At 32.5% G+C, this 15,727-nt stretch overlaps 2 protein-coding genes across 2 annotated transcripts in view; one reads left to right on the top strand and one right to left on the bottom strand.

Moving 5' to 3' along the window:
* LOC136980169 (uncharacterized) overlaps positions 1–15,727 on the bottom strand; it is a 72,772-nt gene that overhangs the window by 37,761 nt on the left and 19,284 nt on the right. The window lies entirely within an intron of this gene.
* Positions 5,633–6,517, top strand: LOC136980113 (uncharacterized). The gene is made up of 3 exons (XM_067276150.1): positions 5,633–5,708; positions 5,776–5,856; positions 5,933–6,517. Exons 1-3 carry the CDS (start codon positions 5,649–5,651, stop codon positions 6,512–6,514), a joined length of 723 nt encoding a protein of 240 aa, XP_067132251.1. The 5' UTR covers positions 5,633–5,648; the 3' UTR covers positions 6,515–6,517.

The following is a 15,727-nucleotide window of genomic DNA, read 5'->3' as shown; positions in this document are numbered from 1 at the left end:
GTTCGTCATCGAGTTGCATTTGTTTTAGGATAAGTTTTAAGAAAGTTTCTTTCGTGCTTGGTCTGCATCACTAACACACGTTCCTGACCCAAGTTGACTCTCGAAATATACGACTTTGGAACTTTATAATTATTCACCACTTCTACGCGTTTTTGCGACCCTTACACTTACTCTCCCCTTTGTTCACATTAGTTCCTGGAACTGGTCATCTCACCCAAGGGAAAAGAATTAGGGAGGAAAGTTCTAGAAAGAAGAAGAACAAAAGACTACTATACTAAACTTATTTTAATATATACAATACAATATAGCTTGCAGCTACATACGTCCTCCAAAAAATAAGATCAATTTCCATAGGGTAACCTGCGGCAATTGATTCTGTTTCTGCGTAGATAATAACCATGACTGGGGTTAGGTTATTCTCACTATCATTATTATGTGGTTCGTTTATCTGTTTGGATATCACAGCTTGTACTCAAGAGGATCTTTTTGTGTTTCGGTGTCTTGAGGGAAGTGGTAATTTAGAATATTTTTTATATTAGTTTCTATGTCAACTATGGTTGTATCCTCAGTGTTGTCATTCATTTTCATGAGATTAGTTAATTAAGGAGAACTGTTCTTTTCCGTTTCTGAAAAGGTGGTGGTAAGAGAGGTCTCAAGGTCTGTTTTTGTTGAACTGCGTGCAAAAGATCCTCCAAGAATTAGTGCGGGCCTTATTAATTTTTTTTTATAATCCTTCAGTGAGTTCTTGTAATGGGATTTAAGAAGGTCTTTCTCTTCTATGTTGTTTCCATAAATTTCTTTCTAAGCTTATTCACTTCCCTTTTAAGCTTGGAAAGCACCTTCGTCCACCAGTGTGTATTTCTAATTTTTGTCTTCTTTATGCGCAGGGCTTTTTCGCCTGTTGTCTTAATTAAAATTTAATAAGGATGAACTATTCACCTTTAGGGAGGTGAAGAAGGCGATCAGGTCTCTCGCAAATAAAAGATCGACAGGAATTGATGGGATTATAATTTCTAATTAAATAAGATTTATTTAATTAGAAATTATAATTTACACGATCTTTTGGCTAACAGCGCCGCCTACATTGAAATTCAAAAGATGCTTGCTGTCGAGATTCCGGAAGGGTGGCCATAACGGTTCACATAAGTAAAATTTAACCCATCAATTCTAAGTGATTTTGCTTGCCTTGTGTCTTTTTAATTTGGTAAATAAAGGTTTTCAATTTTTATTAACAATTTGTCTTAAGAGGCCTATTCGGTGTGTTTAGCCTCGGTAAAAGTTATTCTGTTCCAATTATTTTAACTCATTCCTGCTGTAATGGTTACTTCCCTTCATTTTCAGCAAAAGTTCAAGTAAATTACTGCTGTACTTTTTTGAAAGGCAGTAGGTAGTTTCACACCCAAAAAATTATAGTAATTAATAAATTATTATATTTATTATACTGCTACTGTGAAGTTGTAACAGGTACGCATACCCATTTTAAGTGGTATAATAGATACAATTTTGAAAACATGTTGATAGTTTATAAATTTTATATTTGTTCATAGTTTACTATTTATGCCTGATGTGCGAATGCTTTTTATCAGGTTAGGCAATTCCCTGAATTTATATTTTTGTAGCAAATTATTATCACACAAACAAACAATTCGTACTAAGATATTGCATAAAATTTTAAATATCTGCTTAGAGCTGTTTGACTCATAACATAATGTAATTTTTTTCCATTGTTAATTTGGCAATTACATGATCCAGAAAAGTTCAAAGCACACAATACTTGGCTGCAGTTATTTTTTATACTCAGCAATAGGTAAGTCAATAATCTTGTTCATCAAAAAAGGGCATATTAAATTTAGTTAATAATTCGAATTCAGAATTCTCTATTACAAGGGAGTTTGTAATGTACAATACATGTGATTATTGTAGCAACACAAAACCTAATTTACCCTAATATGGATTAATTATATTAAAAAATAAATGCCCAGCTTATTTCATGTGATTCTCATGTAATTAACAGCTTATATAATAACATAAAACTGTTTTACAGAATAACAATTTGTTAAATCCAACTTGTCTGTTAAAGATAACAGTATTTTGATAGTGTAAGCAACTAAGATAGAAAATCAATCTCAGTAAGATCCTTAATTGTTTTTCGGGATTACTTTATAAGTTGAATAAACTTAACATCCATTGATGATTATATCAAAGATAAATGTGATTCAATTGACTGAAAAAGTTGAATTTTTTAATGATAATTTTCCAAAAGTTGGTTTTGGCAACAATTTCAAATAATTCAATTATATTCTTATTAATTAATAAATAAACACACCTGTTTTATATTCGCTGAGCTTATTGTTTTATTCCTCCGAACGTTTTCAGCCTACTATAATAGGCCATTTTCAGGCTTTACATTTTTTGTTTGAAATGGTAACATTCAAATTTATTTGAATTTGCATTTTAAGTTAACGGATTAACATACTCTCAAAACGCGTTGCAAACTAACAAAAAACTTAAAGTAAAAAATAAATAATAAAATACAAAATACAAAATAAAATACAAAATAACTGTTTTGAGAGTACGTTAATCCGTTAACTTAAAATGCAAATTCAAATAAATTTGAATGTTACCATTTCGAACAAAAAATGTAAAGCCTAAAGATGGCCTATTATAGTAGGCTGAAAACGTTCGGAGGAATAAAACAATAAGCTCAGCGAATATAAAACAGGTGTGTTTATTTATTAATTGACTTAAACAGTGCTGAGAAGGAGATAGTTAGATAGATATATTCTTATTATTTTATGTTTGCCAGATTACCAATTATTATTTCAGTAGATATTACCAAATTATTTGCGTTTTATGTCATAATCTCTGGTCTCTTTATCAGGAACGCTACTTTTTTTTCAATAACCAGAATATTAAATTCAATTCATTTTAGAGCTATGAATAAATAGTACCTATAATTTATTGATCTCTTTTGTATGTTATATGTATTAGGATTTAATATAAACATGTCGTAATCAATTTTTAAGAAGTAATGAAAGAAAAATTTAATAAAATAATAGAATTAAATATAGAACCTATTCTAACTCAACTTCAGCACTAGGGTGAAATCTATACTCTCTGGAACCTGTAACTGGTGCACAACGCTAATATATTGTATATCGTGGTTGATGAACATTTTCGAACACTCGCGCTGTTCTTCTTCAGGTCAACTGGTTAAGGAATTTCTATGGACGGAGTGTATGTTATTTGGTAGGAAGTCGATTTAGCATTTCCAGTAAACTTGACTATTCATAACAAATTCAATGACCTCCCTTTAGCTCCAGAAAATAGAATTCCTCTGGATGGAAAAGTAGAGAAACTGCTTTGTCATTTCCATGATAAGAAAAATTATGTAATTCATTACAAAATATTAGCATTCTATAAGAGCTTGGGAATGAAAATAACAAAAGTTCATAGAGGTGTAAAATTTACTCAGTCAAATTTCATAGCATTATGTGTAAAATTTAAGACAAAAAGTAAAAAAAGATTTTGAAAAAGATTTCTGGAAATTAATAGTTAATGCTTCATATGGTAAGTCGATGTAGTCTGTTAGAAACCAACAAAATATTAAATTATATTGTGACGAAGAAAAGTTACAAAAAGCGATAAACAAACCTAATTTTAAACACAGAACTATATTTAGTAAACGCCTGGCAGCAATTCATAATTATAAAACCAAAGTATTGTTTAATAAACCAATTTACATCGGGCAAGCTGTATTAGATTTATCAAAATTGTTAATGTATGACTTCCATTACAATGTAATTAAAGAAGAATTTAGTGAAAAAATAAAACTTCTTTATGGCAATATCAATAGTTTCATATATGAGATCAAAAAGGCTGAATTTATGAACAACAATTCAGACTATTTTGATTATCCAAAAGGCCATCCATTATATTCTGATAAAAATAAGAAAGTAATAGGAAAATTCAAAGATGAATTGAATGTTATTAAGATGTTAGAATACATTGGTTTAAGGTCAAAATTGTACAGTTACAGAGCAGAAAATTCTGTTTCGAAAAAATTAAAGGGCATCAAGAAAGCAGTATTGAAAAAAGAATACTTTTATAGACAGAAAGTGATCAGGAGTCATAAACATGATATTTTTACTGAAGAAGCAAAGAAAAAGTCTTTAAGTTGGAAAGAAGATGACACCTTTTACCCAATTCTACAGATACATTAGCATAGGGACACGTAATAGTATCACAGATACGCTCACGAACATTGTTGAATAAATCGCTAATTTTTATTAGTGTTAAAGTAGTAAATTACGAAAAGAATAATAACAATTATGATGATAAACGTAAGAATGAAAATAATAAATTCAATTTATTAACTTGCTGAATAAGACTTTATTAAGTCTTGAAAAATAAATTGAAAATTATTTTTTGTTTTTTCGAAATTTTGGATATTCTTCATTGAATACATTTAAATTCCTGAATACGGTACTTTCCATTTAATTTACAATTTTTGAATCTTTTCACTTATTGCTCTCATATTTTTAGTATGCCTTTTCAAATATTTTCAGAGTTCTTTTCTTTACATCATCAACGTTTGATGGTATTACTACTGTTTTGTTTCTTAATTCTGTTAATTTCTTAGGATCATAATTATTGTAGTGGTCTAATTTATATTCCAGTTCATCTATTTTATTATTAGCAGACTCTAGTTCACAGTCACGAAGGATTAATTGTTCAAGAAATAAATTAGCAGCATTTCTTGCAATATATTCATCTACTACTACTACTTGTTTGAAAGCAACTATTTTTGCTCCATCTTCTAATCTGTCTATTTCAGTAATGATAGTTTTTAAATCTTTCCATTTTTGTTTCTCATCATTAGGAATGTATGAAACTAGTTTGTCCATTTATGACTGAAAAGTTTCTAAAGATTTACTAATTAATTCATCTGCTTCTTCATCTAAACTTTTACAACTATCTGCTTTATGTTCTACATTATCGAATAGTTTTTTATTTTGTTATTCTTCTCTTTTGTTCCTAATTGTTCTGCATTGTTCTCTTTTGTTCCTGTTTATTCTCGTTTTACAAGCAATCTTAATGCCAACTGAATTTAGCCCCATATTTAGGGAATTTCTGAATTATTTCCAGAAATTCCCTAATTTAGATTTGCAGAAATCCGTCTTTAATTTTTTATTTACGGTCGAATTGAGATATTCAATTACTTCTCATTTGAGTTACTTCATTGATATTTTTTGGTATATTTAGTTTTTATCTTGAGTAAAAGATCTGTAAGTATTTTTAAATTGCTGAAGTTCAGATGGTTGTCTTGTTTTTAATGGTGTATAATATTCTGCTACAATTTTGTTCTCTTTAGTATTGATCATTTTTTAATTTATTGTAAAAATTTTTATTTTATTATTAAAATTTTAGTAGAAAAGGAAAAATAAAAAAAATCAAATAAAGTTACTGATATGTCTTCAATTAATTTGCTGGCCTAGCCCAAATGCCTGAATCAGTTGCCAAATCTTAGCAGGAATTGATCCTTTGCTAGATGTTGAGTGACATGACCCACTGTGCATCGAGTCTACGTATATTTTCCTTACAAAAGATATTTATTTACTCTTGCTTTCTTTTTTTATAGTTACATCATGAATGAGCCACCACCTAAGAGGCTAAAGCTAAGTGAAGCTCCCTGCTCTTCTTATTCAGTAAGTTCCTTGTTATTTCACATGACATTTTTATTTTGTGGTAATTTAATGATTACTCTGTCATCAGGTAACAGTCCAAATGGAAACAGCAGTTGTAGCTGCCAAAACACATGACCATCAAAACGCTCCAGTGGGCACAAGTCTTTCTGTAAGTTCATAATAATTTCAAAAAACTGTAGTATAATTTTGAATAATTGGTTGATATTTCTTTATTTTATTTCCAGGAGAAAACACCAAATAATCCATGTTCCCAGTGTTTCATGAAGAAAATAAACAAAGAAAGCTTTGTCGACAAAACATTATTGGCATGGGAGTTTTACCATGATGCTGATAATCAAATATTAATTACTGCTCCACCCAGATTCTGCAAGTCAACCAATATTAACATGCTGCAGGAATTTTTTGGAATAAAACATGATGTCAATGGACAGCAGATCAAGAATGTAACAGAAGAAAATGGAAACTATGTGCCTCTGGAGGGGAACATGTCAGAAAGTTGGATGGCTTTTAAGAAAATGAATATTTACAAGTGCCGTTGTGAGCCAAAGTGCACAATTGGCTTATGTCCATATAGAAAATGGTTCTATGAACATTGTGGTCAACATCCTATAATTTCTGTCGACTTTAAAGACTTACCAGGGACATGCTTGGAGGGAGTCTTGATTAGCTTAAACTGTATTATCCATGAGGAATTTAAAAAACATTCATATCTGATTACAAAAGCACCAAAAAATGATGAAAGAGATATTTGGGTCTGGTCTAAGGGAGAATTAATGAGAAACTACTGTATAGTTTCTCATTCTTGACCTATTTTGATTACCTATTTGATTACCTATTTGATTACCTATTCTTGACCTATTTTGATTACCACATATGGAAAAGTAATTGGAAGGCAATGAAAAATATTGAGGAAAAGAAGAATTTCATAATGGAAGGTTTTCTGTTTCTATCCAAACTTTTATCAACCCATTTTGAAACTCTAGAAACTGATAAAGGAGTGTTTTTGTTCATCGATGAATACGACACACCTGTTACCAAAGCGATATTTGATGATACGCCTGAATCAGATCTTAAAAATATTGTGCCTTTTTTAGAGACTTTCTGGGTAAAATATTTAAAGGTGAAAAGAATGAAAACACTTTCAAACAAACACTGATTTGTGCTGCAATGCCAATTGGAGCACTGGTATCATTGGGTGCAAATAATGTAAAACATAAATCATTTTTGAGCAAAAGTCACAACTATTACAAATTCTTTGGATTTGTACAAGAAGAAGTGTCGAATCTGCTTATGATGCATAAGTTCAAGACTAAAAAGTTTGATGATGCTATGAAAGAAGTTGAAATCTGGTATAATGGATACCGTGTACTTGATGGTGATCTACGTGTAAATATCTACTGTCCCCTTTCCATCATCAAATACATAAATAAAGAAACAGCATGTTGTTACTGGATCGATACAGTTGGTTCAAGTAAACTTGGATTCTTGGATCCTTTTTTAAATATAAAGTTATTTATGATGTTGTCAACAATGTTCTAAAAGATTCTAACCCAATGCATCCTATTACTGTAGTATCAAAGTTAGAGATTGAACACATCATTCAATTGAAAAACCTTCTCAATAATCATTTAACATATGATCCCATAAAGGATATGGTAGATTTATTCTTTCAATATTTTGCACAGTCTGGATATTTCCTTCTTACTGAGGACACTGAGTCATCGTCTGGAAACATAAAATGTGTGAATTGGGAAATTAATTAAAGCATTCATTTCTGCATGACTTAAGTTACAGAAAACTTTGTTTGAACCTCACAAGGTTCAGGCATTCCAAGAAAGTTTGAAGGCACTCAGGGGAAATGACAAGGAGCTGTATGTTCATTTTGCATTAAGTACATCTGGTTTGTATAATCCGCAGTCTCGGCCAGCCAATCATTTCATCTTACAAAGTGATATTTATCACATTATTAAATCTGATGTAATAAACTTTCCTGATGTTAGGGCTGAATTGGGTGTTCATATCGGGCATGCACCTCGATTAAATATTCTTGCTATCACAAAAGAAAATATAGGATATATAATTGAAGTAAAATGCCACGAAAAGGATAATGCAGATGGTGCCAGATATTATCACATAATTATGTCACCGTTTTTAAGAATTTGCCTTTGAAACAAAAGATTCTCTACAATATTAAATTCACAGAAGCAATCACAAAATCATTGTGTCTTCTTTTAACGTCCTTTTCGCACTCGGGAAATAACTGTCTTTACGGCGGAGTCGACCTTCTTTTGTAGGCTACTCTTCCGCCTCAATATGTAAAACACGGTTAAAAATATCCCCAAGGCTTGGGAAATAATTATTTAACCGTGTTTTTACATTATTGAGGCGGAAGAGTAGCCTACAAAAGAAGGTCGACTCCGCCGTAAAGACAGTTATTTCCCGAGTGCGAAAAGGACGTTAAAAGAAGACACAATGATTTTGTGATTGCTTCTGTGAATTTAATATTGTAAAGTATGAATTTTGTCCTGGCATGTTTTAATTATAATTTTAATTATAATTATATTTTTTGCAAAAGATTCTCATTGGTTTGCATTTGTCAAATGATCTAGTGTGTACTGTCAGTTACCTAGTAGATATTTCTGAGAAAGAGACTGTAAATTCAATTTTCAAGAATAGGATCACTGTAGATAGTAAACTAGTAGAAGAAACATATTGACCACTTGTTCACTATTGTGCACAATGTTTTTAGACTAGTTAAAAAATTTTATATTTTGAATTATACTAAATACAAATTTGTGTGAAAATTTATCCAGTACTTTTTATATGTTTTTTAAGGCGTCCAAAGCCTGGTGGTCCAGAAATAAAAAATGTTGCATCTTTAGAATTTTATTTTATATATACACTACTCTCAAAATTCTCATTACCTGTTATTAATCCAGAAATAATATTTTAAACTAGCTGTTACCCGTGACTTCGCTCGTGCGGATTTTGCAAGCAAACACCATTTATATTCAGTACAGTAGAGCGTCATTTATCCAAAAGCCAATCAACCAAAAGCATTCCAGTCAGACTGTGTCGTGCTAAATTTAACATTTTTGATACTAGATTAACTTCCAAAATATAATTTCTTTGTTTTTATATTTTTCAATATATTTATTTTGTTTGTACAAAATAAAGAAATAATTTTTAATGATACAATAGCCAATTATTATTTTTAAAAAATTTACATTAGGCTCAACATTGATGAAAATTCAACACGAAGCGACACGCAATGGAGAAAAATTTCAACATGGAATAGGTTAATATAATTTTTTGTACATAATCGGTTATCTGAAAAATAAGATATCCGAACAATCCCAGTCCCCAATTGATTCGGATAAACAACGCTCTACTGTATTTCAACAACCATAGTAATTGTTATATAACACTTCCGCTGAGAATCAACAGTTTTCAATTTGATCAATTTTCTGGAACATTTACAATCATTTTATAATTGAACCAATATGCAATAACAAATTCAAATTTAAAACGATTCAAACATTTGGTTAAAAAATCAAAATGTATAAAAATATTTATAACAATGTCTGAAATGTTATCAATTTAATACACCTAAGTACTCAATGAAGACTAAACATAGTTGAAAACAAAAAAATCACATCTAAAATAGTACAGTAGAAGCTGTTTTTCAGTCTTAATGCTCTCCCTTGCAGGGGAATTTTGAAAAATCCCTTCTTGGTGTGTGTTTTCATGACATACCCTAACTGTGTACCAAATTTCACCTCTAGGTTCAGCAGTTTGCTCTGGGCGATGATGAATCAGTCAATCGGGACAAGTAATTTTATATATTTAGATAATTGTTAAATATTGACTATGTCCGGTCTATTAATTTTCCACTTATTTTTGAAGCCTCAATGTCATTTGGTCCAGAAATAAAACTTGAATAGTATCCAAAAATGGATGACCTAAAATTAACGAATTTCTGAAATATTTTGTGGCAACTGTCAGTAATTTTTGTTTGGTTTTTGGAATGCCTGATGGCAGGTGGTCTAGAAATGGGCCCACTAGTGGCCAAGCGGTCTTTGTTTCCTGAACACCGGGAGTTTGGTCGTGGGTTCATGCCTCACTCGACTGGCCATGTGGAATTTTCCTGGTTTTCTCCATGTCTGTAACGTCTAAATAGGGGCCAGTTTCCCTTAAAAAAAAAAACCTCCCAGAAGGCATCCCTTTATGCAGATTGCCCAAGTGTTGCATTGCCTTAACTAAACAAACATAAAAGGGTCCAGAAATGAAAAATTATTTGGGGTATCTAAGATTGAGATACCTATCTTACAACATTTTGCATTTTTTTGTGTTGATGCTTTCATTTTTAGTGACTTAAGGTGATTTTTCATATGCCTAATACTAGATGGTCAACAAGTAAAATACAATTTTGGGTCCTCTTTTAAGGATTTTTAATCATTTTCCATGTTCCCATTTTTTTTTTTTTTTTTGTGGTCTATAAATCTTGAAGTGTTTTTGAGGAATTTTAAAGAATTTTAGGTCTTGCTTTGATGACTTTTAACCATTTTTCCAAAGTGTCCAAGTTTTGGTGGTTTATGATCATTAGGAATTTGACAGGATTTTCAGAAAATGAAGATTTTTGTTGATTCTTCTCAATAGACACATACCTATAAATGGTATAAACTGTCGTAAAAGAGATGCTGTAAAAATAGATCGGATTGTAGTCTGAACGAAAACGGGAATTGTTTTACAATTTTTTTTATTAATGCAGTAAACGATGGTTTGGAAATTTTAAGGACCTGTATAGGATTTCATTTTTTTTTATTTGTGTTTTTTATAGATTTCTTCATTGTATGTACCCAAGTGAATGAATTCATGGGTCCACTAATAGACCCAAAAAAAAGGTGTCTATTAGTAGACACCTTTTTTTTCCTATTGATTCTTTAGCGGTTCCATCTGGAACCATTAGTATGGAAGTAAAAAGTCCGGAGTGGCAAACCCTAATTTCAAAAGGATGAAAAACCATTTTGGAGTATCTAAAAATGAGGGATTTTGACATCCATTTCAATTATTTTAATAACTTTTTAGGCTTAATTTAAATGATTTTCACATTAGTGAGGAAAGAGATATAGAGAAGAAAGAAATATTAGCACTGTTTGGTTTGAGTAGAAGTAAGTCTGATTTTCACTTGTTTTTTTTAAATCTGCCCAATTGCCCTGGTCCAGAAATAAAAACCCATTTTGGGATGTCTAAAAACAAGTGATTTTAGTAAGATTTTTTGGGTATTTTTAAGGTAATTATGCTTGATTTGGGTGATTTTTCCACATGCCACATGCCCTGGTCCAGAAGTAACATTTTGTTTACTACTAATGCCATTTAACCCTTTAATAAATTTCTTTAAGATGACATCATCACGTAGATTTGCCATATTTTTGTTATTTTTTACTGCACATGCTAACAGTCCTTGTGTAGATGATGAAATCCATTACCAATTCATTACTACCCTATTTGACATTCATCAATTGGTCTATAGCAGCTTTTTCTCTTGGACTTTCTCTCATGAAACATTTGATAATATCACATTTTATATCTTCATATGATGCTGGGTATTGTTCGATTAGACAAAAAAAAGTGGTTAGGGGTTCCCCTTTTAACTTGGCTTGGGGAATAGCAATTTTGACTTCATCTTGCATCCAGCAAGCGTAGAGACATTTTTGACAGTGTGGAAGAATCATTGGATATTTACAGTATCACTGGGGGAATTGGAAAAGGGGGAAATCATCCCCAAGAATCCCGTAAAAATAAGAGGGGGATTCGTCCCATTTATTTGATCCAACATCATACTTTCTGTGTATTCATTTCCCAATGCCATAGTTGAAAAGGTCTAAATAATATAATATTCTAATAACAACAGTATACAAGTAGGAGAATATTTGACTTCATATCTGTAACCGCGACTATCATTGGAATCCTGTCGTGGATGCCATTGTGAGGTTGTACAGGAGATTCACTAGTCAACAAAGAAAACACGTTACCAGACTAAGGAAATTGGGTAGTTCTACAAATAGTTTATTTCGCGTACATATACAAGTTCTTAATAAGGATTCCAATGTCGTGTTGTAATACAGAAATGTACTAATTGCTACAGCATGAACACTACCTTAACAACTCTGAACAAATATATAGTACTCATGACAATGCACTTAGATATGAGCCTTAAAACTAATCTTATAAACTAAGTTACAACTAACAATAGAAAAGGATAGATTCTATAAGAAGTAAGTTTTAGCAAAAGTAAGAATACCCAGGTTGGTTCTGTGTCATAGTTGGGTGAGATGCCAAGTGTGACCTTTATGTAGACTGCATGTTATGGTTTCATAAATCAAAGTCTTCTCTTACTTTCCTTTCGTAATTTCATTTTCTGTACTGTCTTATCGTCACCACGATAGGACAGGACCCTTTCCTCAGACTTCTTGACGACCTCTAGTCGTCGTTAGCATTGACTCGGAGTACTCAAATTCACATCCGTGTGCTTCTAGGTCTCCGCAAAGAATGACATGCCTCAGGGTCTTACTCTCCCCTTTGTTCACATTAGTTCCTGGAACTGGTCATCTCACCCAAGGGAAAAGAGTTATGGAGGAAAGTTCTAGAAAGAAGGAGAACAAAAGACTACTATACTAAACTTATTTTAATATATACAATACAATATGGCTTGCAGCCACAATATATTATTTATACAAATATTATATATAATATATATATGTCGTATTATTTTGCAGTCGTAGTCGTGGGGTCGAGTGTAGGGTTAGCAAGACAAAAGAAAATTGGAGACCATAAAAACACGTCCGTTCACTTTCAGGTCCTCACTCGAACTCTCCTTTATTCTTTATTGGTGTTGTTAACCTCATTCCAAAAGGGGCGAGATTAACAAAGTAAATTACAGAAAAATATACAAAAATATATACAAAATTTAAAATATGTTAAATGCCCCCCTCCTGAAAAGGCGACATCATGGAGCCTCAGGGAGGTTGGGCTGGGTGTTATACAATTTATCGGCTTGAACTCTAAAGTTGGTTGGATTATAATACGGTATAATTTTATCTACATTTACAATATCAGTTAATTTATTTAATGATTGGACAGGTCTGTCTATTTCTACGTTACAAGGAGATACTATCTTTAATATGGTGAAAGGTCCATGATACTTTGGAGCAAGTTTTCCTTGGTCGGGATGGAAAAAGGTTTGTAGTAGTATTTGGTCTCCTACTTTGAAGTTTGGAGTTTGGTGTTGACTATTATATTTATCTCTGTTTCTTTCATGAGCTATTTCAGTTCTTTCGGTGGCAATCTTACGTGCTTCGCTGAGAGAGGGATAATTCAAGTTGTCAGGTGAATCGGGGATTTCTCCGTACATTAAAAACATTGGAGGGAATCCTGTTATAGTATGAGGCGTTTGATTGTATTCTTTCACAACGTCACGTAACATTTGAGTCCAGGATCGTTTTGGATTCTCTGAATATTTTATTCTTAGTCTAGAGACAAGTGTGGCGTTTAGTCTCTCAACTATCCCGTTGTGCTGAGGTCGCTGAGTACTTGTTAGATGTTGTTTGATTCCATTCTTTTCTAAATATCTTCTGAATCTAGAGGAGGTAAATGAAGGTGCTCTATCTGTTAGTAGACGTTTCGGGCTGCCTGTCTGTAATATTTTGCCTAGACAATCTATGTAGGCGTTTATAGAAGTAGATTTGGATGGAAAACACCAAGCAAACCTAGAAAAGTGATCGATGGCAACATGAAGGTAGCCTTTAGTAGATCCGTATCTTTGCATTCCAGAGACAGTGTCCATAGATAACATGTCAAATGGAGCTTTTGATGAAGGTAAATCACCTAACAAGCCAAACCTTTTATGGTTGTATGTCTTTGCTTTCTGACAAGCATCACAATGTTTAACAAACTCTACAACATCGTTGATGACATTCGGCCAATAGTAACGTGGACTAATTAGTTTCAGCATCTGTGTTATACCTGGGTGACCATAGTGTGCATGTGCCCTGGATAGCACCTTGTATTGAAGCGATGGAGGTATGACTTTCTTTGTAAATCCCTTCTTTCTGATACAGATTACATCTTCACGATCTCGGAAGAATTTGGGTGAGGTGAGTAATGAGGTATCCTGGTTGGAAAGGACTTCCTCAGTGGTAACAAAATGGCTCACGGGGGCTCTGGATAAATAATCAGCTTCTACATTCTGGCTTCCCTTCTGATGTTTAATATCATACTGATACATGCTTAGTTTCAAAGACCATCTAAATAACCTTCCAGATGGGTTTTTTATACCTTTCAGCCACTGTAAAGCCTGATGATCAGTGTGTATGGTGAAATAGATATCATGAAGATAAAAGTGAAACTTTTCAATAGATGCTACAATTGCAAGGCATTCTCTCTCACTAATGGTGTAGCTTTTTTCATATTCACGTAAGGACCTGGAGAAATAGGCAATAGGAAGTAATCCTTTAACAGGGTGTTCCTGTTTCAAGATACTCCCTATACCATCTCCGCTAGCATCTGTATAAAGATGTGTAGGAAGCAAAGGGTTATACATGTTTAAGATGGGTCTGGAGATAAGTGCTCTTTTTAATTTCTCAAAAGATTCTTGACATTTAGTCGTCCAAACCCAGTTTTGATTTTTCTTTAGGAGCTTATTTAGAGGAGCTCTTAAATTTGCATAATTTGGAATAAATCGATGGTAATGGTTTATGGACCCTAAAAAGCCCTGTAATTGTTTGATATTGGTTGGACATTTTAACTTTTGTATTGTTTCTATATTTGGTAATGAGGGGGAGTAACTTTCTGGTTTGATGTTGAACCCAAGATAATTAATTTCAGATCTAACAAACTGACATTTTTTAAGATTTAAGTAGAGACCCTCCCTTGAACATAATTCAAATACTTGTGTTAAATGTTTTAGGTGTTCGTCCACGTTCTGACTAAAAATTAACAAGTCATCAAAATAATTGATGAGAAAAGGAAATCTATATTTATTTAGGATATTTTTTAGAACTAGCTGAAAAATCTGGGGTGAAGTCTTTAGGCCAAATGGTAAACGATTCCACTGGAAATGACCAGAATTCGTTACAAAGGCAGTTAGTTCTTTGTCTTCAGAATGGAGAGGAACCTGCCAATAGGCTGACAGAATATCTACCGTAGAAAATATTTTCGCACCTATAAGTCTATCCAGTAGCTCATCTATTCTGGGAATAGGTTCATTGTTAACTTTAATCCTCTCGTTTAATTTCCTATAGTCCATACATAATCTAGTTTTTCCCTCATCTCTTTTCTTGGCTAATGTGACTGGGGCAGCGTAAGGGGACGACGATGGTTCAATCAATCCCGACTTTAGCAATAGTTCCACCTGTCTATCAATCTCTTCCCTATCACGGTAAGATGCTCTGTAAGGTTTTAAAGTTATGGGTCTTTCGTCTTTAAGTAATATTCTAGGGGAAGCTATTTTTAGGGCTGGCACTGAAAACTTCTCAGCAGAAAAAACTTCCCGAAATCCTAAAACAATGCTCTTTAGCTTCTGCTTCTGATCATCCTTCAGATTAGGGTTAACAACATCCCTAATGTTAAAAATATTTAACAGAGATTCCTTTAAGGAACTAGAACTATTCCTACCCCTACAAGTTCCTGCTGCATTTTGAGCCAAAGGAGGTGGGAAGACAAGGTTAGGAGCCTGAGGGGTCTCCTTCTGATCTATCTTATATAAGCTATTACTATTTTTACTTATTCTATTACAAAAATGATTAATGTCTCTACTATAGTAACTATTTGTGGAACTAGAGTGATTTGAACGTACTTCAAAAGTATTAGGATCTAATGCTAGGATAGTCTGATTTTGGGAGATCTGATTAAGACTAGAATCTATGACAAGACTAAATTTTCTAATGTCTGGATAAGATAAAATTAAATAAGGGAAATACCTGGATACTACATGTAAAGTAATGTTTTTTGTCAGGTTT

This window comes from Centruroides vittatus, unplaced genomic scaffold (genome assembly GCF_030686945.1).
Source record: "Centruroides vittatus isolate TY-2023 unplaced genomic scaffold, ASM3068694v2 contig_680, whole genome shotgun sequence".
In the NCBI taxonomy this organism is placed as follows: domain Eukaryota; kingdom Metazoa; phylum Arthropoda; class Arachnida; order Scorpiones; family Buthidae; genus Centruroides; species Centruroides vittatus.
This window is presented reverse-complemented; position numbering and strand designations above follow the sequence as displayed.

What these genes read in the sequence shown, in the direction of transcription:
- LOC136980113 (XM_067276150.1), top strand. Translation starts at nt 5,649, where the DNA reads ATGAATGAGCCACCACCTAAGAGGCTAAAGCTAAGTGAAGCTCCCTGC. An exon ending in CTCCCTGCTCTTCTTATTCA is followed by an intron (nt 5,709 to 5,775) that starts GTAAGTTCCTTG and finishes CTCTGTCATCAG; the next exon opens with GTAACAGTCCAAATGGAAAC. An exon ending in CAGTGGGCACAAGTCTTTCT is followed by an intron (nt 5,857 to 5,932) that starts GTAAGTTCATAA and finishes TTTTATTTCCAG; the next exon opens with GAGAAAACACCAAATAATCC.